The following is a 27607-nucleotide window of genomic DNA, read 5'->3' as shown; positions in this document are numbered from 1 at the left end:
ATTAAACAGACTTAACAAGAGCCCTTTCATGACATCACCCAGGGCTCCAAAGCAGGGAAGGCCAGGGTCCTTCTGTAGCTGTTGCCTTCAGCCCCAACAAAGTACTGAAGCACACTTTCCACTGTAGGCTGAAGGCAGCTTGATTAGAACATGCTTGATGTGTTGGAGCACCTACTTGGTCTCCTCCCAATTTGACCAAAAGTGACCCTTTCCTGGTCATCTTCTTTCAGAGGAGGGAGTTGGTTGAAGCACATAATTTGGTGAAATCCCTCAGCCCTGACATGGGGGCTCAGAGCTGGACGCTGAAGATTTCACTTTGGGCACTGACTAATAAATGGTTCTCTCTTACGAAGTCCTGATGAGGAAGCAGTAGTTATCATTCATTCTGCATTTCCCTTTATTAATTCAGTCGGTCTTGATCTCTGTACACCAAGCACCATGCTAGGCCTGGGGTGTGCAAAGAATGGGACCCTGCCTTTCACAGCCTGGTTGGAGGTGGGTTGGGATGGAGATGGAGGAAATGTGCCATTGAACAAGGAACGCTGGCGGTCCATCCTAGTGGAGAAGAGGGGACTGGCATTCCAGCCAAGGGACAGGTTCCACAGAGGCACCAAGTTTTGGGACACAGCGGGGGCTCTGCTTGGCCCACGGCTAGGGTTCTGTTGGGGGGCTGGGTGGGACTGTGAGAGGCAGTGCGGTGGAGGAGGGGGTTGGGACCGAGAAGGCAGGAAGCCCTGGGCCGCGGGTGTGCAGCGGCCCCCTCACGGTGCGCCCCTGCTTGTGTCTCGTAGGTCTCGGATCCGCAGAGAACTGTTTATTGAGGAGATTCAGGCCGGGAGCCAGGGCCAGGCCGGGGCCAGCGACTCGCCGTCGGCCCGGAGCGGCCGGGCCGCGCCCAGCTCGGAGGGCGACAGCTGCGACGGCGTGGAGGCCGCCGAGGGCCCGGGCGCCGCGGACGCCGAGGAGTTGGGCGGCCCCGCGGCCGCCGCCAAGTCTCAGGGAAGGCCGGCCGAGGCGGCCGCGGCCCCGGAGGAGCGGGAAGAGGCGCCGCGGCCGGCGGAGAAGGCGCAGCCGCCGCCCTCGGGGACTCCGGCCCCGGACGACGCCGACGACGAGGGCCGGCCCCGGGCACCACCACCACCGCCGCCGCCGCCGCCGCCGCCGCCGCCGCCCGAGGGCCCTGCGGACGGCCCGGGGCCCGTGCCAAACCCCGCCGCCGCGCCCGCGGCCGGGGAGGACGCCGCTACCTCAGCCGCCCCGCCGGGGGAGGGCCCCTGCCGGGCCCGGGACGGCGCCGACAGGAGTTCCGCTTTGCCAAGCACCAGCGCGCCGGCGGCCGCCCGCAGGGCCAGCTCGCTGCAGAGCCTCTTCGGCCTCCCGGAGGCGGCGGGCGCCAGGGACTCGCGAGACAACCCCTTGAGGAAGAAGAAGGCCGCGAACTTGAACAGCATAATCCACCGCCTGGAGAAGGCCGCCAGCCGGGAGGAGCCCATCGAATGGGAGTTCTGAGGGGGCGCCGCCCGCCCGTCTGTCCCGCCGGGCTGGGCCGAGCCGAGCGGGGCCGAGCCTGACCGGGCCGGGCCGAGTCTGGCCGAGCTGGGCGGAGCCGGGCCGAGCTGGGCCGAAGCGGGCCGGGTAGGGGCGGGCGCCGACTCCGCGGCCTGGACCGTGTTGCGCACTTACCGCCCTGCGGGCCACAGGGCAAAATCGCCATAGGCCAAGGTGCATATAGAAAACAAAGGAGCATTAAGCCCAATCTATGTCGTGTTTTCAAGGAAGAAAACGGAAATGTGTAGTCGAGCTTTTTTGTACCCTGAAGTGTTTTTTTTATTGCCCTAAGTGATTTCCACAGGTTCTGGAATAACTCTTACAGCTTTGCCTTGTGCCCTCCTCTTTCGTGTGGGCTTTAAAAAAAAAAATCAAACCCACATATTAAAAGGGGGCTTTTTATCTGCCATCTAATGGCTTCAGAGCGATAATACACTATTATCTTCTTAAACCAGGAAAAAAGGGGTGGGGGGGGATTTTTCAGAAAAATTTAAAAAGAAAGTTTTTGTAGCTGTTCAGTTGCCACTAAGAGATTGCACAGTCAAACCGACTCTAAACACACTAGTTTGGATTCCTAAATATTTTCAAGTAAAGAATCTTCTCCTTTGAAACTTTGAATTAAAATAAAAACACATTTACTCCACATATTTTTTAACAAAAAGAAAAGTCACATCAGGAAAATATCTGATTTTGTGGTAGCTGACGTAGTGTTTTCTTGTACGTGAATAGAATCCTGACATGTAGTGCACATTGATCCATAGCTTTAACTGACTCTGGGCTTTTGCTGACCAGGGTTTGTTTAATACACTCCATTCTAGGCCAAATCAGGACAAAAAGAAAAGATCCGAATCTAGGTATTTTATAATCTGCTTTTTAACCTCTAACCGCAGAGCACGCTGATCAGACCTCATATCTCGGAGGTGTAGGAGACAAGTTAGAACTGTAGCATGTACCCGTTCATTTTGTTTAATTTATGGTGTCGACGTCTGTGTTAGTGCGTCTGCACACGTGCGAGCGTCTCAAGAAAGGAGGAAAGAGTTAGGCCGCGAAGGTCGCCGCAGGCAGTTCTGGGGCCAGACGGGCCCGCCATCTCGTAGGCAGCAGTCTTTCCTTGACACAGAAGGCACCACACCTCACACCACTCTCCAGGGCGCCTGATGGACTGAGCCCCACCAGGGGACGCTGCTCCCTGGGCCTGGGTAGGGCGCGCTCGAGCGCTCGCTCTCTCGCTCTCTCTCCCTCCTTCCTTCCCTCCCTCTCTCTTCCCACCTCAAGCACTGATGACTGTTGACGTCGTGGGAAGCCTCCTTCCTTCCCTGCAGAAGAGAGAACGTGGCAGTCTGGGCTCGGCTCCCAACCCCGTAGAGATGACCCAAACTCACACCAAAACGTTGATGCTCTTCACTTCCACACCAGATCATTGGCCCTCCATTCACTTTGCCTCTTGGAACGTTCTTTTATGCACAGTTTAGGGCAGTCTAAGTACAAATCAAAAGTCTAACTTGTCTCTGATTCCTCCTGTCGCCTATGTGTATATGCGTGAGAACAGAGGTGGATGAGAGTGTGCATGTGTGCGTGTGTGCAATTTTATACGTCTGTGTATTTTCTTAAGTACCTGTGCACACATAGAGTGCATTACTGCCACCTTTTTTCAATAAGCTGTTTTATCAGTTATGGCTTCTACAAGTTTGCTAATTTAGACTCCTTTATTGCCATATCTTTAAACTAACAATAGATGATTTCGGTATATATATATATTTTTTTTTGCTTATTTATAGGTGCTGTATTTTATTATCTGATTGTTAGGAAGGGATGAAAGGGGCAAATATTCTTTAGAGGGATAGACTGCCGGCAGTATTGGGTATAATTTACAAGATGTAGTTGTCATACTGTATATTACTGATTGAAAACTTTTTGACCGTATCGTGTATCATTGAAACCTTTGTCTTAGGTCAACATCTTTGGATGACATTTTAATGGTGCATTCATTGTTTCTTAAGTTTAATTAATATTACCTTTTTTTGATTTGGGGGGGTGGGAGGGAGTTCTAATTTTAAAGGTAAGCTCCCGCTATGACACCTCAGTGTGCTTGTATTAATTAACTTGTAGGACTTTGACTGTAAGATGTGAAACCACATTTCTTGCATGATGTTTTAGAAATTATGTATTTCATTTACAGTCTTTTAACCTGCAACTGCAGCACTTAGTTCAAGTTTTCACAAATTTAAGAGTCACTACACTAAAGACAATGCCTTTTCATGAATAAGAAGTTTTCAGAAGGCTCTAGGAGGCTGGGAGGCAGGCCGTTTGTCTTTTGATTGTTGCATATCATCTCTGAACTTGGAATCTGGTTCAGTGAGCAGAGAAGTCAAGGTGGAGGAGCTTAAGGGGAAAACGGATTCACATCTGGCTGAATTGGGGTGCATTAAGAAGAACGAGTTTGCGTTCGTGACCCTCAGGACAGTGAGTACCAGAGCCCCTAACAGTACTGTGGTGTCCTCTCCGTGAAAACCTCAAGGAGGAATTCTGTCAGCACATGTGATGAATCTCCAAATAGCTGATTCTCATTAGAATGAAAAGCAGGGCGTTAACAGGGAATACTGGCTAGTGTTTTCGTTTTAAAGGCATGACTGTTATTCACTAAGGTGTTAAATCCGAGGAAATCGAAAAAGTATAAATCTGTCCATCCTAGTGGCCAAATAGTAACAGTCTAAAACAGCCACTTTGGCTCTTCCAGGCAATTTAGTCATTTTTGTTGTTGTTGTTGTTTTAACTAGGTTTTTGCTGATTTCCATTCTATCTTTTTTGCCGGACTTACATCTGGGTGCTCGATACAATCAGTTGGTTAAATTTTGCTTGCAGTTCCATGTTTGTATTTTTTCTCTATTTATTTTTTTTATTGCGATCCCAACCCTGTGATCTCTTGTGTTAAGCTATCACTGTCTGTAATACTTTTCAGAGCTGCCACTAAATAACAGAAACCTGTTGGTAGAGGTGGGGTGTCCCACCCTCCTCCTTACGCCCCTCAGTTTGCGTCCAAGGGTTGATCTTTCATCTTGATAAGCAATATTCAAGTGCCTTGAACAGCGTCCTCTCCGTGGGGTTTACCTTCCGCTGGCTGGCGTTCTAAGCAGCAGCTCCCACAGGCAGCCGACCTCTTCCTCTTTACGCTCCATCAGTTTAAAAAGCTGATTTGTACCTCTCCCCTGGGGAAAACGGTTCCGTATAAAACACTAACACTTAATTACAAGCTCCATTATACCATTTTAAATGGCTTCTTTTTGTTAATTGGAGGCAGTGTTCATAACTTACGGTTTTTGCCATGACTTCGCTGGCTAAGTGGAGGCTCAGCATACAGTCAGTGTTCACGTTCAGCCTCTTGACCCTCGGTTCCTGCCCACGTTCTCTTGTGGTGTCGGAGGTGGAAGGGGGGCAGGGGGGAGGTTCTGTTCTGGTCCCGTGCTCGCTCGCTCGCTCGCTCGCGCCCCCTAGCTCCCAGATGACCTCTTCCCTTGAACTTCTGGATCAGTCAGGATGTCTGTGATTTCTGCCTACCAGACCGCTCTTTAGAAAGGGTTACTCCAGCCATTTGGCTCCACTCAGTTTTGCTCAGAGCCCACCTGCCCAAAGAACATCACAACACGAGGTGGCTTATGGTCCGGAGACTTGGGAGGAATCTCCAGGAGATGCCAGGATCTTGACTCGTCACTACTCTCAAGCTGTGGCCACTGTGTCTGGGAAAGTGATGGAGGCAAAGAGGTAACAGTTCACAGCCTCCCTGGGACAGTTTCCCTGAACTTCCAAAGCACAAATGCTTCCCTGCTCATCTTCCTCTGAGCATCTTTGTTTTCTCCCAGTTTAAAAGCCAGGTCTGCTGGTTGGTGGGCCAGACCCAGCGTGCTACGGAGCTTCAGGTCAGGTGTTCCTCTCTGCTCCCTCTGGCTGTGAGAGACTCTCCCCAGCCACCCCCACCCCCAGGCCCAGCCACCAGCTCCAAGAAGGAAACACCCAAATGCCTCCTTGCCCTGGGCTGCATCAGCCCTGCAGCTGTGAGCAAACCAGGCAGAGGGCAGGTTGTTCGCAAGCTCTGTCATCAGTAACTACCCTAAGATCACCCAGCAGTCGCACCCTGAGAGATTGAGCCATGAGTCACCAGACAGCTCAGTCTGCAGACAGGTGCCTTCCCAGCTAAGTTGGATGAGATTTCTTTGTTCCCCCAAACTCATGTCTTTTCATGCAGGGGTGATCAATGAACTCTGTTGACTTTCTATGCAATGTTTTTTCATTCCTCTGATTTTTAGCAAAACAGGCCTCCCTGAAAATAACAGAGGAGCCAGGGAAAGAATAATGCACGTCCTTCTGGGATTAGCACAAAGTGACACAGTTATGGTGACTCAGATCTTGAGCTGGGGAACAACAGCCTTTGCCTTGAATGCACTATAGCAGGCACCTCTCTACAGGGCCTTTAAAAACGAGAGTCGGAAGGGCCAAGCCACTACTTACGGAGGCCAGTAAGCTAGCCATGCGGGGGAGACGAGGCAGGGCGAGGTTCCGGCGTGTGTGGCCAGCGTGGTGGGCTGTTAGCCGTGCCCCATCAAACTGGAGGTTTGGCTCCGTTCCTGGCTGTCCTCTCTTGTCACACTCCTCATTTGTCCCCGACTACCTCACTAACCATGCTCCCACTTGATGTCACTGCTCACCCCTCACGCCTCAGAACCATGAGGCGGGGGGGATCGGGGTAGAGAAAAATCTAGAAGCGTGGCATCCGTGAGTGTCTCTCGGCCTACTGGGCAGGCGGCTCCCCTCTTGTGAGCACAACGTGGACAGACAGCTGTGCTCTGCGAGGCACAGGGATTTTTCTCTTGGCTTCCACCTGTTCCTGAAGCTCTGACAGCTGTTTCCTTTGCAGGCAGGGGCGGTCTCGGGCCTCAGAGGGCCTTGCCTTTGGCTGGCCTCTGCTCTCTGCCAGTTCCTGCTCAGCTGTTGAGATCCGTCACAGCCATTTCCCTGGCCCTGGCCTGCCCCTAAATGGCCACATGAGGACACTTCCTCAGGACTCCTACCTGCCATTGGGGAACTCTGTCTTTGTTGTCCCTGGCGCTGGGAGGTTGTCACTTCAGCCCCTTCCATGAGATGATCTTGGGAAGCATCTCAAGGACCAGAGAGGACGTGGCATTCTGCAGTTCACACGCAGTTCTTCAGTCACGTGACCCTTTCATCCTAAAAGAATATGCCAGTTTCTGCCCCGTGCTGAAGAAAACCAGCTCCCGGGACTGCTGGTGGCATGTGGGTCCACCCGCTCTGGCGGCCAAGATGTTCTGATGGAAAGAATTTGCAAGTGCTTATCGGGAAGAGCTCACATTTAGAAATCCCCCCAGTGCTGCTGAGATTTTGTTCGGACCTTCATGGTGATCGGGGAGCCTTTGTGACCCCCGAGACAGAGCTCCTGCCCTAAGTGGTAAGATGGTGGCCTGAAACTCCAATAGGATGTATGTCCATCTCCCGGTGCACTGGATGGCGGTCTGGCCAGCACACCTGCTTGCTAAGAGACTGGTCCACTTTGACAAAATGATACCCCTTCCCATCCGTTTCTGCCTTTTGGTAGATGCGGACTACCGGGGAAAAAAGGAAAAGCAAGTTGCCAATTAAAGTTCCAAATAGATCCAGCCCATGCGACCCTTAGGGACATGCTGGAAACAGGCCAGAGCACTGGGGGCAGATGGAGGCGGCAGAGGAGAGGGCCAGGAGAGCAGGGAACTGAGCACAAAATGAGCCCTCCCCCCAGGGTCTTCCCTCCCCCAGCGGACCCAGCCTCCTGTGAGCCTCACCCCTGGTCAGGGAAGAAGAAGGAAAGGCAACTTACACCGCCACCCCCACCCTACAGTCCACCCTAATTGCAGGAGCTGCCTGCACCTGCCCAGGCCTCGCTCCTGCCCTTCCGTCACCACCTCCCCTCCAAAGAGACTGTCCACACTGTCTGTGGCATCCTCCCCATTTTCATTTTTGGATGAAGTGACATTTAGCTTTAACAAGACATTTCCAAAGCGCCTAGTCTCCTCCAAAATGCTAACTTTAAAAGTTGGGCATTGTAGGCAAAGAACCTTAAAAAAAAATTTTTTTAAAAGGCTAGTGAGAGAAAGACATTAGGCTAGGCATAAATGTGCACTTCCCCCACCCCTGTTACTAAACATTTAAAATACCTTTGAGTTGCTTTTCATGGATCATTTTAGTTTATCCAATAATATTAAGAAGTAGAGTCTGTTACTGTAATTTCTGTAGTGTTTAGGCTTTATCTACCACAAAATATGCTATATGCTATGTATCAAGCTTTCTGTGATCAGAAAGGAAAGGTGCCTTATATCCCAATGTCACGGCTACATCTCTATGGAAAATAATCAGAAGCACAGTGTGTACGGAAGCATTGGGACTTCCGTTGGTGAAACCAGACACCAGTCAGCAAGATGCGTTGAAGTGGCACGGGGCTGCTTTTGTTTTATGGTTCCTATTTTTCTCCTTTTTCGTTTTCCTTTCTTTTTTCTTTCTTTCTTTTTTTTTTTTTTTTTTGTAGTTTGCTTTAAACAGAAAGCACTTAAATAGATAACTATGTGTAAAAGCTCTGTGCAATAGAAATCATTTTTCTTCATTTTTAAGAGATAATGTATTGCACACCAAATGAACTCAAAGTAAGCTTTAGACCAAGACGATTCAGGTTGTGGAGGAGGAGTAGGACGAGTTTGTTCACTGTAGTTCTGTCTGTTCATGAACTGAAGGGAAAACAGGACCCCCCCAGCACCACCTCCCCATCTCAGCCTGCCTCCCGCCCTAGGCGTGCAGGGGCCGCGGGCACCCACCAGAACCGGCGGCAGAGTGGCGAGGTTGTGGGAGGGTCCTGTGACTCCGCAGCTGAGAACCCTCCCAAGTGTGAGACCACAGCCATCCCTTCCAGCACTTAACCTTTTCTTGTTGAGATGGATTGACTGCTACTGACCCGCCAGCGTGCGTGAGGATAATTATAAAAGGATGTTTCCTTGAGGAAAAAAAAATTATTTCTATCCTCTTCTATTTATTATTAGGTTAATCATTTAAGGACTTATCAGGAGTGTATTGTTGTTTTGTGTTGTTGTTGTTGTTATAAATGCTTTTTGCTATCACTCCAGTGGTTACCGTCTGCTGCCCCCTGCCCGGCCCCGCCCCCAAAGAACCGATGGGTCTGGGGATGTGATGGGGGCGCCGAGGGGGCTCCTCTGGCAGAATTAGACGTCTGCCTCCGGAGTAGCCACTCCAAACCTGGTGGGCTCCACACGTCTAACTTTTTACAGTGAGAGAGTTGATGAACAGAAATTCACCGGTGTAGGGAAGCGCCGGGCTGAAGGACGCTCGGGCGAGGAGCTGCAGAGGAGACTTAGGAAAAGCAAAGTTCAGTTCCCCCAAAGCCTCCTAGAGCCTCTGGTAAGACTTCTGGGTTCATGACGGTTCGGAGCCCGGGTCAGAGCGGGCGCGGCGGCCGGGCGGAGACTGCCTTCCGGGCGAGAGCGTGGTTTCTGGCAAGGCCCTCGCGGCCCACGTGGGTTCGTTGGCTTGTGTCGCTGATGTCGTTGCTGTTTCCCTTGCATACAGAGTTGGTCAAAACCATCTTGCGGAGCATCTGTGTTTCTTAGTCCGGCTGTGGCTTCAGGGCCCACGCCAGGGAGGCGGGGGGAGGGGGAGCCCCTTCCCCCTTCGTGTGGTTAAGTGTGGTTAAGCGTGGACGGAGGTTAGACACAGCCAGCAAGACCCCCAGCTGCTTGCTCATGAGGCGTGAGGGTGAGGTGGGGCTGGCCCCGCCCCCAAACGAGAGGGAAGCCCCCGCAGGCTGAGGCCGGGCCCCCCGCCGCCCCAAGGTGGGGCTACCAAAGGGCCCCCCCGCCCCGGACCCGCTTCTGTGCCATGACGTTTCCCGCTGACACTGTTTGGGGTCCTGATTCCGTTCTGGTCTGTTGGAAAGAAAGCCCTCTGATGAAATAACAGCCCTCGTCCCCCTCCCCCCTCCCCCTCCCCCCACAACAGGTTTTCTAGTCCCTCCAAGTAGTCTATGCATTTCTCTCTCTCTCTCTCGAACTGTTTTCCGCCTCTCCCCTTGAGAAAACGGGCATCTCATGTCCCACACCATCGGAGACCCCTCTCAGAAAATGCTGTGCATTTTGGAGACTTGAGGATTCGTTCAACATTCTCAAAGCATTGGAGGATAGTTTGTCAGCAAATAAAAGTAGGAAAAAGAGGAAAAGAGAAGGCAGTTTTTTCCACGTCCCTTTCCACTGAGTAAGACCTAGCTCTTTGCAATTGTGCAATAACTACTTGCCCTGATTGCGGGTGGCCACGCTCCTGCCCAGACTACTAACTAACACAGCACAGGACGGCCGGCCAGGCGGCGGGCCTCTTCCAGACGACTCCTAATAAGCTCAGCTTCCCCCCACCCCCTGTATTGTGGTGTCTTACATTTTAGCAGTATTTTATATTTTCTGTAACGCACTAAGTCTTAGATGTTTTTAGAGCTCGTTTGTTAATACTCACAATCACCGACTTTTTTTTTTTTTAATCCTCACAATGACCCAATTGACCAAAAAAGAAAAAAGACAAAAAAAGGCGTCATTTTTGTACAAATAGCTTTGAGAAGCCTCTGTTGTGTTGCTGTGACCCATCTCTGGTAACATTTTATTTCTTGCTATTTGTTTTCGACATGATGAGTCAAAAGTTGATCCGCCTGGCATGGGGGTGGGGGAGGCACCCGTCGGCCCCTCGGCGTTGTCCCTTCTGTCTTTGGTTAGCCATACGATGTTTGTTCTCAGCACTGTACAACGGTCCCTATATGATATGGAGAAGCAATATCACTGTATGAAACTCACACCATGTATTATTATTATTCACTAGCACCCTAGGTGTGATAATTGAAGTAAATATCTTTTATACAAACACAAGAACGTGTGGGTTGTTTTTATTTAAAGGGCTCTGGCCTGAGGAGGAGCAGCAAACACTTTCATCCTGGGTCCAAGGGCATCTAAAGAATTGATACCCCTGCCCCTTCCCGTGCTTCCTCTGGTGTGTGGCGTCGGCAGGTGTTGGCAGAAACCTGGGCTGGGGGGGATGATGCATGGGGATCTGGGCACGCGGTCCATGCTCTGTAAGGGCCAGCATCCCTGCTTGCTGTTAATCACCTATACCGTTCGGGTACTTTTGAAGTGTTGACCCTCCTGGCATCTGCTTCCTTGTCTGCGAAATAGGGGCACCATCGCATGTCTTTTGGGCTCGTGAGGACCAGGAATGGGGGCTAACCTTGCGGGGTGTGGCCCTGGGCTGATGGTAGCAGCCCATACCTGGCCAGTGGCCTGGCCTCAGCCTGCTCTGTGGGGGCTCTGGCTTTGTCCCTGACTCCTGATGTGAAGAGGGACAAGCTCAGGGCACCTGTTAAGGTGGGCAAGTGAGTGGGAAGAAAAAGGAGGAAACTGTGTCTTACAGGTTTCTGAAAGGATCAGGCTCCTGAGAAAGGGCCTCTTCAGCCAGCACTCGGGGCTGGAGGTGGGAGAGCCTTGCAGAGTTGGCTGCTAGGTGCTCCACATGCTGGTGACTGAGGATGTCTCTCATCTTGAGATCTAGGGTTGGAAAAGAACTGCCACCCTCACCGATGTATGACCAGTGGGTGGGGAGGGGTATATTAGTTTGTTGTGTGTTGATTTGTAGGTTTCAGAATGTGACGCTCCCACATGGGATACAGAAGCGTGAGCTAAACGGGACTCCATCCTCCCTCCAGTAGGAGACCCCCAAAGCAGGAAGAGCCTCCCGCTGGTGCTCGGTGCTCCAGGCAGCCCCCGTCTCATCCCTCACTCAGGGATGTGGATGTATCTGGAGCTGCCCCAGCCCCAGCACCATGGGAGAAATCGGCATAGAAGCAGTAAGGTTCTGCCATTTTCGTGTTAGAAAACTTAAATCTTACTCTGCTAACATGCTGCTACTTTTCTGATTGCTAGTTTAGGTAGACCCTCACTTTTTAAAGATCTTTTAAATTAAAATATAAAATGCAAAAGAAAAAAGCACTTAGTACAAAGTCTTTTTACCCAGAAAGTCTCCCTAAGTGTTTTTGCAGTGAGATTTAACTAAGCCAAACTGCAGTTCCACGTGGTTTTGCAGGGCTGACTCTGTTTTTGTAAACAGCCAGCTCCAGAGGCAGAAAAGGGAGCAAGATTTCATGCTCTGACTGCAGTTGGGTGCTGTTCCCACGCGGGCACAGTGTTCAGCCTCCCTGTGTGCGGCCTTTCTCCTTTCTCTCTAGTTAAGTGGGCCTGAGCAAAATCAGGCGCCTTATTTGATGCACTAAGGAACTGCAGGTATACAGGGTAAGGCGCCGTGGTGATGTGATCATAGAGCGCGTGAGTCGTCCTCAGCGACCCTGTCTGCTTGTGTTTCAAAGGGCTTCCAAGTGGCTGCCTTGGGGTGTATTACTACTTCCTCCATGGCCCTAGTTGTTGGCTTTGGGGGCACGCAGTTTGCAGGCCTACGTGTGAGGAGCCAAGATGGTGAGAACCAGAGGGCTGAGGAGAACTGTTGTGATGCTGGTGGGGCCCCTGGCCAGCTGGCCCTCGATCGGGGTCTGACCCACCCAGTAGGGGGTGAGCTGTCTGGATGGGAATGAGAGACACAGCCATGCCCAGGCTGCGGCCGGCAGTTCCAAGTTCCTGCCTCTTCTAAGTAGCTCGGACTCTCAGAATGTCAAGAGGCATAGCCTTTTTTTTTCTCTTCAAACAAAACAGTCTGTGGACCAGTAACAGCAGAGCTCCTCTGTTCAGGGTGGAGGTAGGGGCTCCAAGGACTGAGGTTTGAGGACCCCCTCACTTTGCAGGGGCCCCTCCTCGGTGGGCAGGTGGCCCAGCATCTTCTCTTCCAGCTGCTGACCTTGGGCGAGTCTTAGTCGATCCTCAGGAAATCTCTTCTGAATGAATGAGTGAATTTCACTTCTCTGAGCTTCCGCTTCCGTCTCTGTAAAGGGGATGTAATAACGCTGAACTCGCAGAGCTGCCAGGGGGGCTAAGTGATAGGTAACACCCGCAGACTGCGCGGCTCGGCGCCTGAGCCACCTCGGGCCCACAGGACATCAGTGCTGTCTACTGACGGTGTTTCATGAATCTCGTTGCTGGAGCAGCTCCCTCCAGTCCCAGCTATTTCCACCTTGTGCTAGAGCAGGAGGGGCCCCTGCACAGGACCAGGCACTCCCACAGGTTAGCCAGGTCACCACCAGTGACGCCCGTGATACACCAGTTGGCACCAGGATGGGCAGCAGAGTCCTCCACTCTTGGCAGCTCTCCCTTCCGCCCCCTGCTGAAAACTCAAGTGCCTGGTTCCTTGGGTAGCTGGGGCTGCCAACTTGGACTCAGCTACAGATAGGAAGGCAAGATCCCCTGCTCCCCACTCCCGTGGAGAGGGGGCTGTGCCTTCCACGGAGTCCGTTGCCTCTTAGAGACCTGTCTCAGTTAGCATCTGTCAGGGCTGATCCCTGCCTCCTTTCAGCCAAACCCAGACGCCTCCCATGGTTCTCAACTGGGGTGGGTGACTTTGCCCCGGGGACATCTAGGGCTTTCGCAACTGAGCAGGGAGGTACTACTGGCATCTAGAGGGTAGAGGCCAGAGGTGCTGATAAGCATCCTAAAATGCATAGGACAGCCCCCCAATAATGACCTGGCCTTGAATGTCACTGTGCTGAGATCTAGGGTGAAGGGCAGGCACAGGCCCAGCCAAGGCCACATCCCTCTTGGAGCATCTTCACCAATTCATTCAGCAGATAGTCTCTCTGGGCCAGGGACGTGCTCCAAGCTAGATGTCTGGCAGCCTCGAGTCGCTAACAGCCCAGAGGGGAGACAGAACAGGGTGCAGAACCACAGCACAGGCGCCATCCTGTAATTGGTGTTAAGGGGGTATCTGAGCACTGACCTGGGAAGAATATTCCAGGCAGAGGGAATATCAAGTCCAAAGTTCCTGTGGTACAAATGCGCCTGGAAACCATTACATCTGAAGCAAAGTGACCAAGGGGAGGAGTGGGAGGCAACGAGGTCGGAGAGGCAAGGGAGAGGCGTGGCAGGTGGGGCCTGGCTATTGTTACTCTGAGAGATGCAGGGGCCGTTGGAGGGCTTGAACAGAGGGTGGTCTGATCTTACCGTTTAAAAGGCTCTCTCTGGCTGCTGCTTCGTGACCAGATTTTAGGGGTGAGAGTGGAAAAAGGGAGAACAGGGAGGAGGCTGTTGCCACAGTCAAGATGAGAGGTTGTGACTCAGACCAGGTGGCAGCGGTGGTGAAACTGATTGGATTCTGGATCTGTCTGGAAGGGAAAGCCAAAAATAGGACTTGCAACAGATTAGATGTAAGGAGTGACGGAGAAGAGCAAGGATGGCCCCTTGTTTGGTCTGAGCCAGTGAAGACTGGCCTTGTCTCTACTCCTCTCAGTCCTGCGGACACCGCCTCCCAGGGCCACATGATGGGGGCTCCTGCTGGGGCAAAGCAGGTTAGAGGGATGGTGGGGGGGGTTGGTGTCAGGCATCAATTTGGACCCGTTAAGTCTGAGGTGCCAGTTAGACAGCCAAGTGGAGCACGGGCCCAGGGAGAGGAGCAGACTGGAGATGCACGTGGATGACCCTGGAGGGTCATCAGCTTATAAATGGCACTCGAGGTGGAGGTGGCCACAGCCAGAGACAGGGGAGAGAAAGGCGTGCAGGGGCGGCACCCTAGGTGCAGCAGCGTTCAGAGCTTAGAGAGGAGGAGAACCAGCAAAGGAAACTGAGAAGGAGCAGCCAGGCCAGAGGGCAGGAGGCCCAGGAGGGTGACTGGAAACAGGTGCTGATGGGTCAATAATATGATGGCTGAGAAAAGTGGACCTAGCAAGGTGCGAGGTCATCAGCCACCTTAGCAAGGGCAGCTGGCGTCCAAGTCTGATGGGAAGAATTTAAGGAAGTGGACACTTGAGAGCAGACAACTCCTCCGGGGAGTTTTGCTGAAGGGAGCTGTGGGTGGGGTCAAGAGGCTGGGGGGCTGTGTGCGCACACGTGCATTTCAGATGGGCGGATAACGTGCTTGCCTGCTTGTGGGGAGAAGCACGAGCTGCAGGAGATGGTGGCGGCAGGCTGGGGACGCCCTTGTGTGGGAGTGAGGGGCTGGCGTCCGCAGGCACCGGGAGCGTGCGGCACTCGTCCCTGGCCGCCTGTGGGGACGCACAGGCACAGAGGTGGGGAGAGGGTGGACGTGCTGGCGTCCGACTCCCCTCAGAGCCCTCCAAGAAGAGGGACAGTGTACAGCGAGCCGCTGGCCTGCAGGTGGCTGATTTAATAGGGGTCCCTCACCTTCGGGAAAGCCATGAGCATGACACCCCCAGACCTTGCCACCCGACTCCAATTGGGATAAGTTTCTGCATTTGATCAACGCGCAGTCAGAAATCAGGTCTCGACCTCAAGCCATAGCCCAGTTTCCTTAAGTCTTGGCCTTGATACTGCTTTGATTTCTTTCTCCCCTCTGTGGAATGCACCCCCTAGAAAGCCTTCCCACATTCTCCCGGGAGGACGAGGTCCCATAAACCTGCATAAAGAGAGAGGGACTTTCTTGGGCCTGCCTGACAGGTTACCTTTCAGAGGCGAGGCGCTCGTCCCTCTGACGCCCCCAACCCCAAGACGCAGCCTCTTCCTCTGCACAGCTTTCCCCAGGCTGCAGATACTCCGCCCTGCAGCGCACTCCTGAAGACGCCCTCTCTTGAGCAGAACCCACCCCATCGCTCCGCCCCATCTGGCATCTGTCCAGAGTGGGCTTGTCCCCAGGTCCCGCCCTGCACCCCTGCTGCTCCCTGCTCCACCACCACCTTGACCATACCCTCCAGCTCCCACCTCACTCAGCCTTTCTTGAGACATCAGGGACCCCTCCCTACTCATTGATGGTCCCTATTCAACTTGGTGCCTTCACACACTTCCTCCTGATCCACCGCCCCACCCCGCCACCGCTTCCTGCTACCTCTTCTTCAGGTCTTTCCTGTGACACCCCTGAAAATGTCAGCATCCCCAGAAGTTTTGGTCATGCTTACATCACACTCTCTGGGCATCCATGTCCACTGGTGCGGGCGCAGCCACCCCTGGACCTGGAGGCCCCCTCGGCCTGTATTCCCAGCCTCAGGCCCGCGGGTCCGCCTCCCCACCACAGACGTCCCCTTAGCTCTTGCACCAGGACCTCACACTCAACAGAGATAAAACCAAGCAGCTGCTCACCCCGTCCAAATTTGGGGGGCCAGTTCCAGACATGGACCCACCCTCCTGAGTCCTCTACAACAATGGGGTCACTACTCTTTCCAGTACTTTCTACCTCATTGCCTCAGGGCCAGAATTCAAGCCCAGTTCTGCCAGACTCCAGCTCAGGACTCTCCCTTGACACCTGGTGGTCACCCAGAGACGAGACCCCAAATCTCTGTCTGCATGTTCCCTCCCCCAGCAGAGGAGACAGAGGAAGTGAGGGGTGGCAGGGCCCCTGCTCTCGCCCCAGGCCTCCCCTCAGACTTGCCCCATCACCTCTGCTGCCCAGCCTCTTCCCTGTGCCTCACGGGCAGCCACCTCCACACCTAATGAGTGCCCGTCAGCCAGCCCTCCAGGAGCAGCCAGCCCCAACACTCAGACTTGCACCCCCAGAGGTCTCCTCAGCGGCACCCCCAGTGTCTGGAAGCATTTGCAGCAGGGGCTGTGACAGGCCCTAGAGCCCAGCTTAACAGAGTGGCCTGACACCAGCCGGCCGGGGCAGCCTAGGATGGAAGGTTTACTGTCAGAGTGTCACATGTGTGCCCGGGTGAGGACCTGCGTGCCCACCCAGACAGCAGCACACATGGCACAAATGCACAGGAAACCCGGGCTGGTGCTCGCTCCCCCGCCATGCCCACGGACGGCTCCTGGAGCTGCAAGTCGCTCCTCCCCCCAGGGAGCTGGCCAAGGAATCATCTCACTGGCATTTTCTCCAACCGCCGTGCCGGGCTTGGGTCCCCTCGGTACCATGAGACATGCACACCTCCAGGGATTGGGCAGCAGGCCGCCTCCCCACAGGCTCCCCAACCCCTGCCCTGTCCCTTCTGTCCCTGGGGTGGGAGACTGCTCACCTGAGCCATCTCTGGCTCAACACCCTCTGTCTGTCCAGGGGTCTGTCCACCAGCACCATTTTTGGATGTGTTCCTGTTTGTGGCTGTCCCTGTGGCCACCCAGTGCTCAGAACTGTATCTGTCCCCTACCTTGGTCCAGGCCCTTCACCTCTGATAACGATGCCCTGTCCACACCTCACTCTGACTCCATTCCCCTCCCTCCTAAGTGTGTGCGCGGCAGGCAGGGGGACCCTCGCACAGGCCAGCGGGTGGCAGCATTTGCAGTCTCTCTGGGCCTCTCCCTCTGGGATCTGCTTAAAGCTCCTGTAGGCCACCCAGGGCCTGCAGGCTGAAGGCAAGACCCCAACCCTGCCACCCCTACCCTCCCTCCATGTCCTGGCCCTGCCCTCAGGCCCAGCCTCTTTCCCCAGCCCCACCTCGGACCCCTCACTTCCACTGACACCACTACCTGCCAGGTACAGAGAGCGCTCGGTGGTCTCTGAAGGAAGAAATCCATTCAGAGACCTTGGTGTGGGGGGACCTTGGTTGTGGCCAGGAGTGGACAGCCAGGAGTGGGTTTGGTCCCCGCCTGGGAAGCCTCAGGTCTTCATCTGTCAAATGGAAATCATCTTATCTGACTGACTTGACTGTTGTGAGATGCGTAAAGAGCTTGCTGTGCAACAGGCACCAGGAGGTGGAGCGGGTGGGGGGAGGCTGGCTGGTCAGCAGGCCTCGCAATGAGCGGAGAGTCTGCCAAGGAGGCAGCAGGGCCATTCTCCAGGCACTGCCCACAGTCTGAGGCCTTTGGGCATTTCTGAGGCCACAGTGCCCCCTGGTGGCCACAGAGTCTACCCCAAAGGACAGCACTCTAGGCCTCAGGCCTCAGGCCTTGGCCACCCTCTCTGAGCTAAATATATTGTCACCATCTTATAAATAAGGCCCAGACAGGGCAAGTCTCTGCCCAGAGTCACACAGCCAACGAGAAGTAGGGCCGGACCTCAAACTCATGCCTGCCCACCTCCCAGGCCACTGCCGTCCTCCCTGCCAGTGGCTGAGGGCACCCACGGGGACTGTGCTGGGAGAACTCTTCAATGTCTCCCACCCTCCAAGAGGGCCAGGATGTCTCTGCACAGAATTGTTTTGGATTTGCTTGGTTGTGAAGATGGCACCTGGTGCTGGGATGGGGGAGAGGGATGGGGCTGTGGGTCAGGGGAATCCTGCAGAGGTGGGAGGGCACCTCATCCCTAACACTGTGCCCGTTGGTGGGGAGGGGCTGAGCAGGTCTGGTGTCAGCTCCAGAGGTGGGACCCCCTCACTCCCCCGGCCCCTGCTGGGTCTAAGGGAGGCCTGCCCGCCCCCAACCCGACCTCCCACTGCACCTCCCTTCCCTTTCTCCCCATTCCTACCCCCAAGCCTGCGTCTGGTCATTATCCCAGGGCATTAGCCCTGGAATAAATTTGAGGGTCAACTTCCTTGCCCTGCTTTACAGAGGCAGTGAGGTCTGGAGAGGGAGAGGCGCCGGCCAGGCTCCCCGAGCTGGTCATGGCAGAGCCAGTGCAGACCCGTTTCTCCTAAATCTCTGACCTGGCCGCCCTCCCCTACCCAGAGAATTCTACGAGCAGAGTGAGCTCTTAGGCCAGGAGCGCCCCAATCCTGCTGGCTGGTCTAACGCTGGTCCCAGGGCAGTGGCACTAGCTGTGGGTTGGGAGGCACGGGGCTGGGGGGACAGGAAGCACCATGGGTCCCACCAGGCTCCCTCTGAAGGCCACATCTTTCTTTGGCACAGGGCGCTGTGCGGAGCTGCAGGTCCATGTCACCGAGGCCATGGCCACAGCCGCTGAGCAGAGGGACCTGATCGCCCGCCTGGAGCAGGACCTCAGCACCATCCAGTCCATCCAGCGGCCGGATGCCGAGGTGAGCCCACCCCCTCCACTCTGCCCCCTCACTGCCTGCCCAGGGCTCTCTCAGCCTCACAAAACCCCAGCTTCCCCAATAAACCAGCCCGTTCCTCAGGCAGCTGGTGTCCGCCTGCCCCACCCCAAGCCCACAGGGGCTGTCACCTACCACCTCTAGGTTTGGTCCTCTCACTTTGCCACAAAGCCCTGTTGGGGATGCCAGGCCACAGGGCAGAAGGCAGGCCTCCTCCAGCTGGCCCAGAGCACCCTTGGACCTCTGCCCTGGGAGCTCTGGGCAGAAACAAGGCCAGGATTATCCCCTCATCTCACAGCTGAAGGACCCGAGGCCCCAAGAACAGGGAAGGCTGGAGCCTTAAGGGCCCTGGGAGGTCATCATGTCACCCATCTCATCTTATAGATGAAGAAATGGGGCTCAGGGAGAGAAACTGGGCTGACCTGGGCCACCTGGTGGGCTGGCTGGCAGGGCCGGGATTGCCCAGCCTGTGACGCCCTTCAGGGCCGAATGGCCAGGTACGAGCCCGGCTACTGAGCTCTGGCTTAGGGGCAAACTTGGGGCCCAGCATTCTCTTTGGTGGCGCGTGCAAAGCATCCTCTCTCAGCCCTCCTTATTTGTTTGGCACCCCAGAAGGCTGTGCTCAACGCCATGTGTGGAGGCACCTCCCTGACCTCTTCCTCTCACCTGCAGGGCGCAGCCGAGCTCGGCCTGGAGAAGATCCCCGAGCCCATCAAGGAGGCCACTGCCCTGTTCTATGGTGAGGAAGGCCCAGGCAGTGATGGACAGGGCGGGAGGGGGAAGGGAGATGGGGCGGTGCAGCCCGAGCCCCGAGGAACGCTCCCCTCCCCCCGAGAAGTCAGGCCCCCAGGCCAGCAACGCAGCAGAAACCCACTTGCCCTTCTAGGCCTCAGCCTGACACCCCCACCTAGGGACTGCGGCCCCTCGGCCGGGCCAGTGGTCTGTCGAAGGCTGGGGGGGGCGTTGGTCATCTCCTTCCAGAGGCCTCAGCCCTGAGATTATGCAGCCACAGAACCAGAGGGGAGGTAGCCTCCTCGGGGGCTGAGGTCAAAACTCAGGGTGGCTGGGCCAGCACATGGTGGCAGTGGCAGGGGGGATGGTACCCAGTGCCCTCAGTGTCCCTTTGCTTCTGCAGGAAGTAGGGGCTCAGCCTGACAGATGTAAGAGTCTCAGATGCAAGAATAGAGTAAGGGTCGGGGGCTTTGGGGCCTCCTCTCCAAAGGCCCCTGTTCTCATGCCCCGCTCCCTGCTCCCCTGGTTCCCCCACTGCCCTAGCCTCTCAGCACCTTGTGCTCAGACACCCTGTGGCTTCTACCCCATGACACTTGGCCAGAGCTCCTTCAGAGCTGGTGACCTGTGGGCCCACTGCTGGGCTGTGCCTCCCACCACCCAAGCTACTGTCCCCTCTTCTTAGGACCCTCAGCACCAGCCAGTGGCGCCCTCCCCGAGAGCCAGGTAGACTCGCTGCTCTCCATCATCTCCAGCCAGAGGGAGCGCTTCCGGGCCCGGAACCAGGAGCTGGAGGCTGTGAGTCATGTCCTTCCCTCCCCTGCACTCCTTGGACCTGAGGACACAGTGGACGACACACAGGCTTGGGGCAGAAGGATGTGTCACAGACTGTAAACCTCAGTGGGATCAGATTTGTTCTGTGCACTCAGGGAGGGCTTCCTAGAGGAGGCCATGCCATGCTGGGCTTTGAAAGAAGAATCAGACACTCAAGAGAAAGGAGAGAAGTGAACAGAAAAGGGAGGCCGAGGAGCCAGAAGGGCATGCAGGTCATTCTAGGTCTGCAGGGACAAAACAGAGAGTCACCAGGTGAGGGCCCTGCTGCCAAGCTGGGGCGCCACCAAAGGATTTAGGTAGGGGACCAACACTGCCAGGATGGAGGGTAAGAAGTTCACTCGGGCAGCCAATTCAGACAGAAGCCTAGCCGGGAAAGATGATCAGAGGTGGTCACCATCATCCAGGAAGACACATCTCAGTCAGGTGGGGGGATGGGGAAGCAGAGGCAGGTCCCAGGGAGGAGGGTCTTTGAACCCTAAGAAGATGAACAGTCTAGAGATGGCTAGGAGCTCTGTGGGGTCCAAGAGAGCCTGCTGGCTGCTAAGCACCCACCTGGTGACCCACCTGGAGGGAGGGGCAGTCTGGTCTGCAAAGGTGACCAGTCCAGCTACATGTAGGTCTTCCACACGCAGCACCTTCTCGTGGGCACTGTTGACAGATGGATGGTGACTGCAGCACTCATAGCAGATGGCTGTGGTCCCCGGAACAGAGGGCAACAGGAGACAAGAGAGAGGATCAGGGAGAGAGGGCTACTACCCCCATGGGGTTTCCAAGCTGAGGTCTCCAGGAGGCAGACCTTCGCCAAGCGCCCACTGCAGGCCAGGCCCAGTACTGCCCGGCGACAAGGGCAGGCCAGATCCAGCGGGACTGTCTGTGATCTGGGCTCTGGAGCAAGAGGTTTCCAATGAAGGACCGTCAGGGCTGCTCCCTTCATGGCAGGCAGTGAACAGGTGACACCCACATGCCCTCTGGGGACTAGGGACAAGCATACTGTGGATGGCTAGGCACCCCTTAAAAGCAGCCTTTCAAATTAGATTTTTGAAAGGGGGGGGGGGTATTTATAATTTTTTTTTTTGCTTTAAAAGTCTAGACTCTTTACCATGTACTTGTTTTAAGTTGTGATAAGAGACACATAACTTAAAATTTACCGTCTTAATTAACCATTTTTAAGTGTACAGTATAGTGGCATTAAGTACATTCACACTGTTATGCAACCATCATCACCATCCTTTTCTAGAATGTTTTCATTTTCCCAAACTGCAACACTGTGCTGATTAGACACTCACTCCTCCTTCCCCTACCCCCGTAACCACCATGCTACCCTGTCTCTATGAATGTGACTAGGCGTCTCATATAGGTGGAATCATAGAATATTTGTCTTTTCTGTGACTAGCTTATTTCACTTAGCATGATGTCCTCTGGTTTCATCCATGTTGTCGCAGGTGTCAGAATTTCCTTCCTTTTTAAAGCTCAGTAATATTCCACTGTGTGGATGCACCACCTTTTGTTTATCCTTTCATCTGTCCATGGGCATTTGGGTTCCTTCCACCTTTCGGCTATTGTTAATAATGCTGTTGTGAACATGGGAGTGCAAATCTCTCTCAAGTCCTGCTTTCAGTTCTTTGGGGTGGATACCCAGAAGTGGACTTGCTGGATTGTATGGTAATTTTATTTTTAATTTTTTGAGGAACTGCCGCACTACCATGTACTTTTTTCATCCTTCTGAATTTTTAGCAGTATGAACAAAACACCTATTTGAGCGTTTTAATAAGTTGAAAAATGAGATCACATTTCACTTTGCCCCTGGACTGGCAAACATTAAAATCACATATTGTATGGTTTCATTTATAGGAAATGTCCAGAAAAGGCAAATCCATAGAGACAGAAAGCAGATTGGTGGTTCCGGGGTCGGGGGAGGAGTAGGGGGAGCGGCTGCTGGCAGGTGTGGAGCTTCTCATTGGGGTGACAGAGATAGTGAGGGTGCTTGTATAACACTGCAAATATACTAAAAAGAAAAACTGAATTGTACACTTTAAAGTGGTGATGTGCATGTTATATGAATTATATCTAAGTATTAATTTTTAAGCTGATAATACCATAAACAAACAAAACAGGAAGAAATCTGACCCAAGAACTGTGACTTCTGCCTGGTGCGGGGTCTCCCAAAAGCAGGCAGCTTTGAGCTGAGGCTAACAGGTCCAGGGGACGGCCCAGGCCAAGAGGGGCTCCAGGTAGATGGAGCAGGTCCTGTGCCAGCACAGAGGAGGCCTCTCCCCCGACCCCTCCCTCGGCTGGCCCTGCCCATCTGCCCACCCACCCCTGCCTTCCCCCAGGAGAACCGCCTGGCCCAGCACACCATCCAGGCCCTGCAGAGTGAGCTGGACAGCCTGCGCGCTGACAACATCAAACTCTTTGAGAAGATCAAGTTCCTGCAGAGCTACCCTGGCCGGGTGAGCGCCCTCCCCAAGTTCAGCCCCAGGTGTACCGGGCAAGGGAGAGAGGTAGTCTGGGCCTTCCAAGGTGGGCGGGGCGGGGGCAGGGAGCTGCCGGGCAGCCCTGGGCCTGGGGCCCCCAGAGGCCATTCGATCCCCTCATGCCTGCCAGCTGCCCTCCCTCAGCTGGGAAGGGCCGCCCACAGTGGTGCCCTTATGGTAGTTCATTCAGCAGAACCAGCCAGAAAGGAAAAAAAAAAAAAAAAAGAACCAGTCAGGAGGCGATGACGTACAGCAGGAGGCAGGGCTCTCAGGCCGCAGGCCCACAGGCCCAGGTGACCCCTCTGGGACCTACTAGCTGACCCCAGGATCTGGGAATTTAACCCCAGGGATGTTGAGCATTCAGGACAGGCCTAGGGAATCCATATGTTTTAAACTTATATTAAAAACAAAAACCACAACATTGTAAAATGACTATAACTCAATAAAAAAGGGGGCGGGGGGTGGGAAGGGATAGACCAGGATTTCAAAATTGTAGAATAGATAAACAAGATTATACTGTATAGCACAGGGAAATATATACAAGATCTTACGGTAGCTCACAGAGAAAAAAATGTGACAATGAATATATATATGTTCATGTATAACTGAAAAATTGTGCTCTACACTGGAATTTGACACAACGGTAAAATGATTATAAATCAATAAAAAATGTTAAAAAACAAAAACAAACACCTGAATTTGGTCCAACATTCCAAAAACCAATCAAGAGAATGGAACAGAAACCACTCTGTTGTGGGCCCAGAGGACCCTCCCCGGCTTCTCTCAGCCCCTAGGCCTCACAGGGGACCACCTGGTGCAAGAAAACCCTTCTGAGACTGTGGGGAGACAGAGGAGGGTGGGGAGCAGTGTGTGCTGGGGGGTCTCCCTGGGACGCGACTCTCAGCCACTGGCCCCCAAACCACTGGTTGGAGCTGTTCTCAGGCCACCAGAGGGCGCCCAGACTCTGTGCAAACTAGTGCTACACACTGGTGGCCTCCGCTGGGCTAATGAGGACTCTGAGGCTCCCTGTGAGGCTGTCGGCCTGCAGTCCCTCGGCCCTGGCCTTCCTGTTGGGCCCCTTGACTTGGTCTGTCCTCCTCTCTTCCCCACAGGGCAGCGGCAGTGACGACACGGAGCTGCGGTACTCCACCCAGTACGAGGAGCGTCTGGACCCCTTCTCCTCCTTCAGCAAGCGGGTGCGTGGGCCGGGTCTCCTCTGGGCAGCCCGGGCCACCCACCCACACAGCCGGCCTCAGCCTTTCTCCAGCCCCCCTCCACCAGCCCCAGTCCAGTCACTCAGACCCAGTCTCACCCTGCACCCCTGACTTTGCACCCCGACACACCAGATCACCGGGGCAACCTCCTCCATGTGCATTTGGTACCAGGGGAGCCTGGGGTCCCGCCGGGTGGGCACAGAGCGCCGGGAACACCTGCTGACAGCTGTGTGAGGGTGCGAACACACCCCAGGTGCACACTGTGGAGGGAAGGCAGGCAAGCAAGGGGCTCCCAGTGTCAGGCAGGGGGTGGGGGGCTTGGGGGACTTGTAACCCCCTCCCCTACCTCTCAGGCTGCAGAAGCCCCACCCTGCAGACCTCCCTGTAGGCAGAATGGGCCACCGCAGAGGGGGCAGCAGCTCCTGTCACTGGCTCTGCTCACACAGGGGAGCCTACGATGTCACCCTGAGTGGGACTGGGAACCAGAGAGGCCCCTGGCAGTCCCCAAGTTTCTGCAGGGACAGCAGGGCAGGGTCCCTCTCTGCAGTGAGCTCGGGCTTCGGGGCCCTTTGGGGTCCTCTCCTCATCACTCCTCCCCTTTCAGGAGCGACAGCGGAAGTACCTGAGCCTGAGCCCCTGGGACAAGGCCACACTCAGCATGGTAAGTCTCCTCGCCTGTGCCCACCAGACAGGCCTGAGCCTTTGACTCTGGGCACCTCGTCACCTGCCCTCCAGGCCAGTCTGGGAAGCCCCAGGGACCCCACTGACCCCCTCACAGGCCCTGTCAAGAGTGGCTGTGTGACCCGAAACAGGGTCCCTGCCCCTCTAGGACAGCTCCTCTGGCAGCATTATCCATGGTAGGTTCTGGAATTGTGCCACAGGGGGGCGCCATTCCATAGCATCCCTGTGGCCTAAGTTCCCAGCCTATACAGTGGAGCAGAAGCCCCGCCGCTGACCCTTCCTGCCCTTTGCTGCCCTGGGGCAGAAGGCAGCCCTGCCAGGGGTGGGTGAGGCCTGCCCCATCCCTACTCACGCCTTGCTTGCTCCCCAGGGGCGGCTGGTTCTCTCCAACAAGATGGCGCGCACCATCGGCTTCTTCTACACGCTCTTCCTGCACTGCCTGGTCTTCCTGGTGAGTGTCCAGGCGCAGCCAGAGATGCGTTCACCATGCTCCCCCTACCTCCAGGGGTGGCAGGGACCCTGTTGGCCTATCCTCCAGGCACAGAGTCTGCTCTTGGCCACTTCTTTCCCCATCAGGGGCCTCATCCCACCCTGGGGATGACAAGCCCACCCCACAGGCCCTCTGGCTGGGACAGCAACCCACCCACTCTGTGGAAGAGGCCTGGCTGACTCCATCCAGGGTCCAGTCCTGGAGGGAAGGGTCCCTGGGGGAGGCTGAGGTAGGCGGGAAAACAGCCTAACTGATTCTACTAAGGGACAGCCAGGTGGGCTGCACAGAGAAGGGACATCTTGAGTCGAATCTCCTCAGGTGCAGAGGGGCATCCCAGTTAGTGGGCACAGCACGTGCAGGGGCCTGTCTAGTGATGCCTGCCTGGCCGCAAGTCAGGGAAAGAGGCGGGGGTAGAGTGTGCCTATGGAAGGCTCCAGCCTCAGGGATCCACCTCCAGTGAGGCCACAGTCAAGATGGCCCCTCTATGGCTAGCCTGGGCTCCAAATCTGACCCCAGGGCCCAGCAGGTCCCAGTCCCACCAGTGGTACTCCCAGCAACATTAGGGATGGCAGCTCAGTGCTCAGGCCTGACTATCTGTGAAACTGGTAGGGACAAGAGCATCTCTAAGGCCCACGTGCTGTAGGGCCTGGGCCACGAGAAACTTCACATGCCAGGAAGCCAAGACCAGGGGCCGTAGGTGGACTGCAGAAGTAGCCGTGAGGCCGCACAGGCAGCTCACCATGTCTCCCCTGGGGCAGGTGCTCTACAAGCTGGCATGGAGCGAGAGCATGGAGCGGGACTGTGCCACCTTCTGCGCCAAGAAGTAAGGACCCACCTGGGCTCCACCACGGCCCCATCCTGAGCCCCGAGTACCAATGCGTTCTTATGTTCCCTGCCCCCCAGCCTTCTATCACAGCCCCCATCTGGTCCACCCCATAGCCCCCATGCCAGCACAGGGTGCGCACCCGCTGGAGATCTCCATGCCCACCCCAACCCCCATCTCTCTCCTTCTCACACTCAGCCTCAGCAAAGGTTTCTGTGGCCCACAGGTTCGCTGATCACCTGCACAAGTTCCACGAGAATGACAATGGGGCGGCAGCCGGTGACTTGTGGCAGTGACGTCCTGGGTCTTCCCTCCTAAGACAGTGATGGCTGCATTCCCCACCCCTGCTTGTTCAGCTGCTTCTAATGACTTAGGCTTCCCTAGAGCATCCCCCACGTAGAGACTGCCCTTGCCCTCCACCCAAAAGTGCCAGAGGTCCCCAGGTCCTCTTAGGCCCCCTTAAAAGATGGTCTCAGCCACATCAGGCCCCTGAGTTCCAAAAAGCTCCAAGGCCAAGCCAGACTGAGCCAAAGGGACCCCCTCAGGCCCATCTCAGGCTGATGACCCAGCCTGGGTCTCACCCAAAGCCTGACTACTAGCCCAGGTGGCAGAGACCTCCCAGCCATGACACTGAGTTCCCACTGATTCTGGCTGTGGTTAATCCAGTTGGGACCCCCTGGGCCTCTCTGTGGCAGAATCTGGGATCCCTTAGGCTCCCCTAGGATCCATCACCATTCCCCCAAGAGGTGGAAGCCCTTCCTTGCAGGCCAGCAGGCTTTGAGTCCAGCCCCTGCCACCACCCCACTCCACCCCAAGAAGAGAGGGAGCCCAGAGGGCAGGATAGCTTTTGTTACCCCTCCCCAGACCCTTAGACCCACTATGATTTTTGCTTTCTTCTTTAGCAAGATATTCTGGCTTCTAGAAGAGAAGGAATCTCCAGTGAGCCCCATGCCCTAGGCTCTTCAGACCAAGGACTGGCTGTGGGCCATCCTAGCATGGCCACCCTGGGGCCACGGGCAGATCTTCTTAAGTTAGATTTGCACTTGCATGTTCAGCTTTGCACATTTTGAATAAACACACTGTTGCAGCCACACTGGTGCCCTGGCTCTGTGACTCTGGGGTACAGAAGGCTGGGAGGGGGTGCCCACAGCAACACCCCCTGGAGCCGTGGCTGGACCTCACAGCTGCTGTGCTGATGTGGGGCATGGCCCCCAACACGTAGGAGGCCTCTCCCCCTTTTCCCATCCCCAAGAACTCCCTGAGTGGGTCCAGAGCTTTGCCAAAACCCAAGTCCACAGAGTCTGAGTTCTCTTGAGCAGACAAGCAACTCAATCAAAAAGAGAAATCCATTACTTTTTAAAAAAACTACTTGTCAGGCTGCGGCTGGATGTGTGACATCAGCTTCTGGGGAATCCCTGCTTCCCTTTCTGGGTGCCCTGGAGCCATGCATTCTGTCCCTTTCCCTTGGGCCCAGCCTGCCAAGCACTGCAGAGCCCATGCCCACCAAGTCTCCTGAGTTGCCAGCCTTGCCTGGGGACACCCCTGAGCCACAGCTTGCAGGCTGCCTGGCCACCAGCCCAGCCCACTGGTGTGGGTCTTCTCCCACCCAGATGGAAGACATCCTCTCAGCTTGTGATGCTTGGCGTTATCCCACTGGCCAGGCAGCCCACAGGGCTGGCTCCACACGCAGCTCCCACCCTGCAGTCTACCAGGCCAGAGTCCCCGGTGCTGTATCTGAGTTTTAGCCCTGAATATTCTAGGGTTTGTGCC

At 55.2% G+C, this 27607-nt stretch overlaps 1 protein-coding gene across 6 annotated transcripts in view; it reads left to right on the top strand.

Moving 5' to 3' along the window:
• The window catches only part of CUX1 (cut like homeobox 1), a 344154-nt gene extending 317226 nt beyond the window's left edge, over positions 1–26928 (top strand). For 3 of the 6 annotated variants that reach the window (XM_064478638.1, XM_064478637.1, XM_031432659.2), the window contains exons 15-23: positions 18450–18577; positions 19265–19331; positions 20007–20119; positions 22489–22605; positions 23742–23825; positions 24448–24504; positions 24895–24975; positions 25773–25837; positions 26064–26928. In XM_064478638.1, coding sequence (XP_064334708.1) covers positions 18450–18577; positions 19265–19331; positions 20007–20119; positions 22489–22605; positions 23742–23825; positions 24448–24504; positions 24895–24975; positions 25773–25837; positions 26064–26133 — 782 coding nt within the window. In that variant the 3' untranslated portion in view covers positions 26134–26928. Of the gene's footprint in view, positions 1–791; positions 3544–18449; positions 18578–19264; positions 19332–20006; positions 20120–22488; positions 22606–23741; positions 23826–24447; positions 24505–24894; positions 24976–25772; positions 25838–26063 lie in introns of those variants that run through there. The other 3 variants (XM_031432652.2, XM_031432651.2, XM_064478636.1) reach the window with 3 other exon arrangements.
• The last annotated feature ends 679 nt before the right edge of the window (positions 26929–27607 follow it).

The sequence above is a fragment of the Camelus dromedarius genome, chromosome 24, assembly GCF_036321535.1.
Source record: "Camelus dromedarius isolate mCamDro1 chromosome 24, mCamDro1.pat, whole genome shotgun sequence".
NCBI lineage: Eukaryota > Metazoa > Chordata > Mammalia > Artiodactyla > Camelidae > Camelus > Camelus dromedarius.
This window is presented reverse-complemented; position numbering and strand designations above follow the sequence as displayed.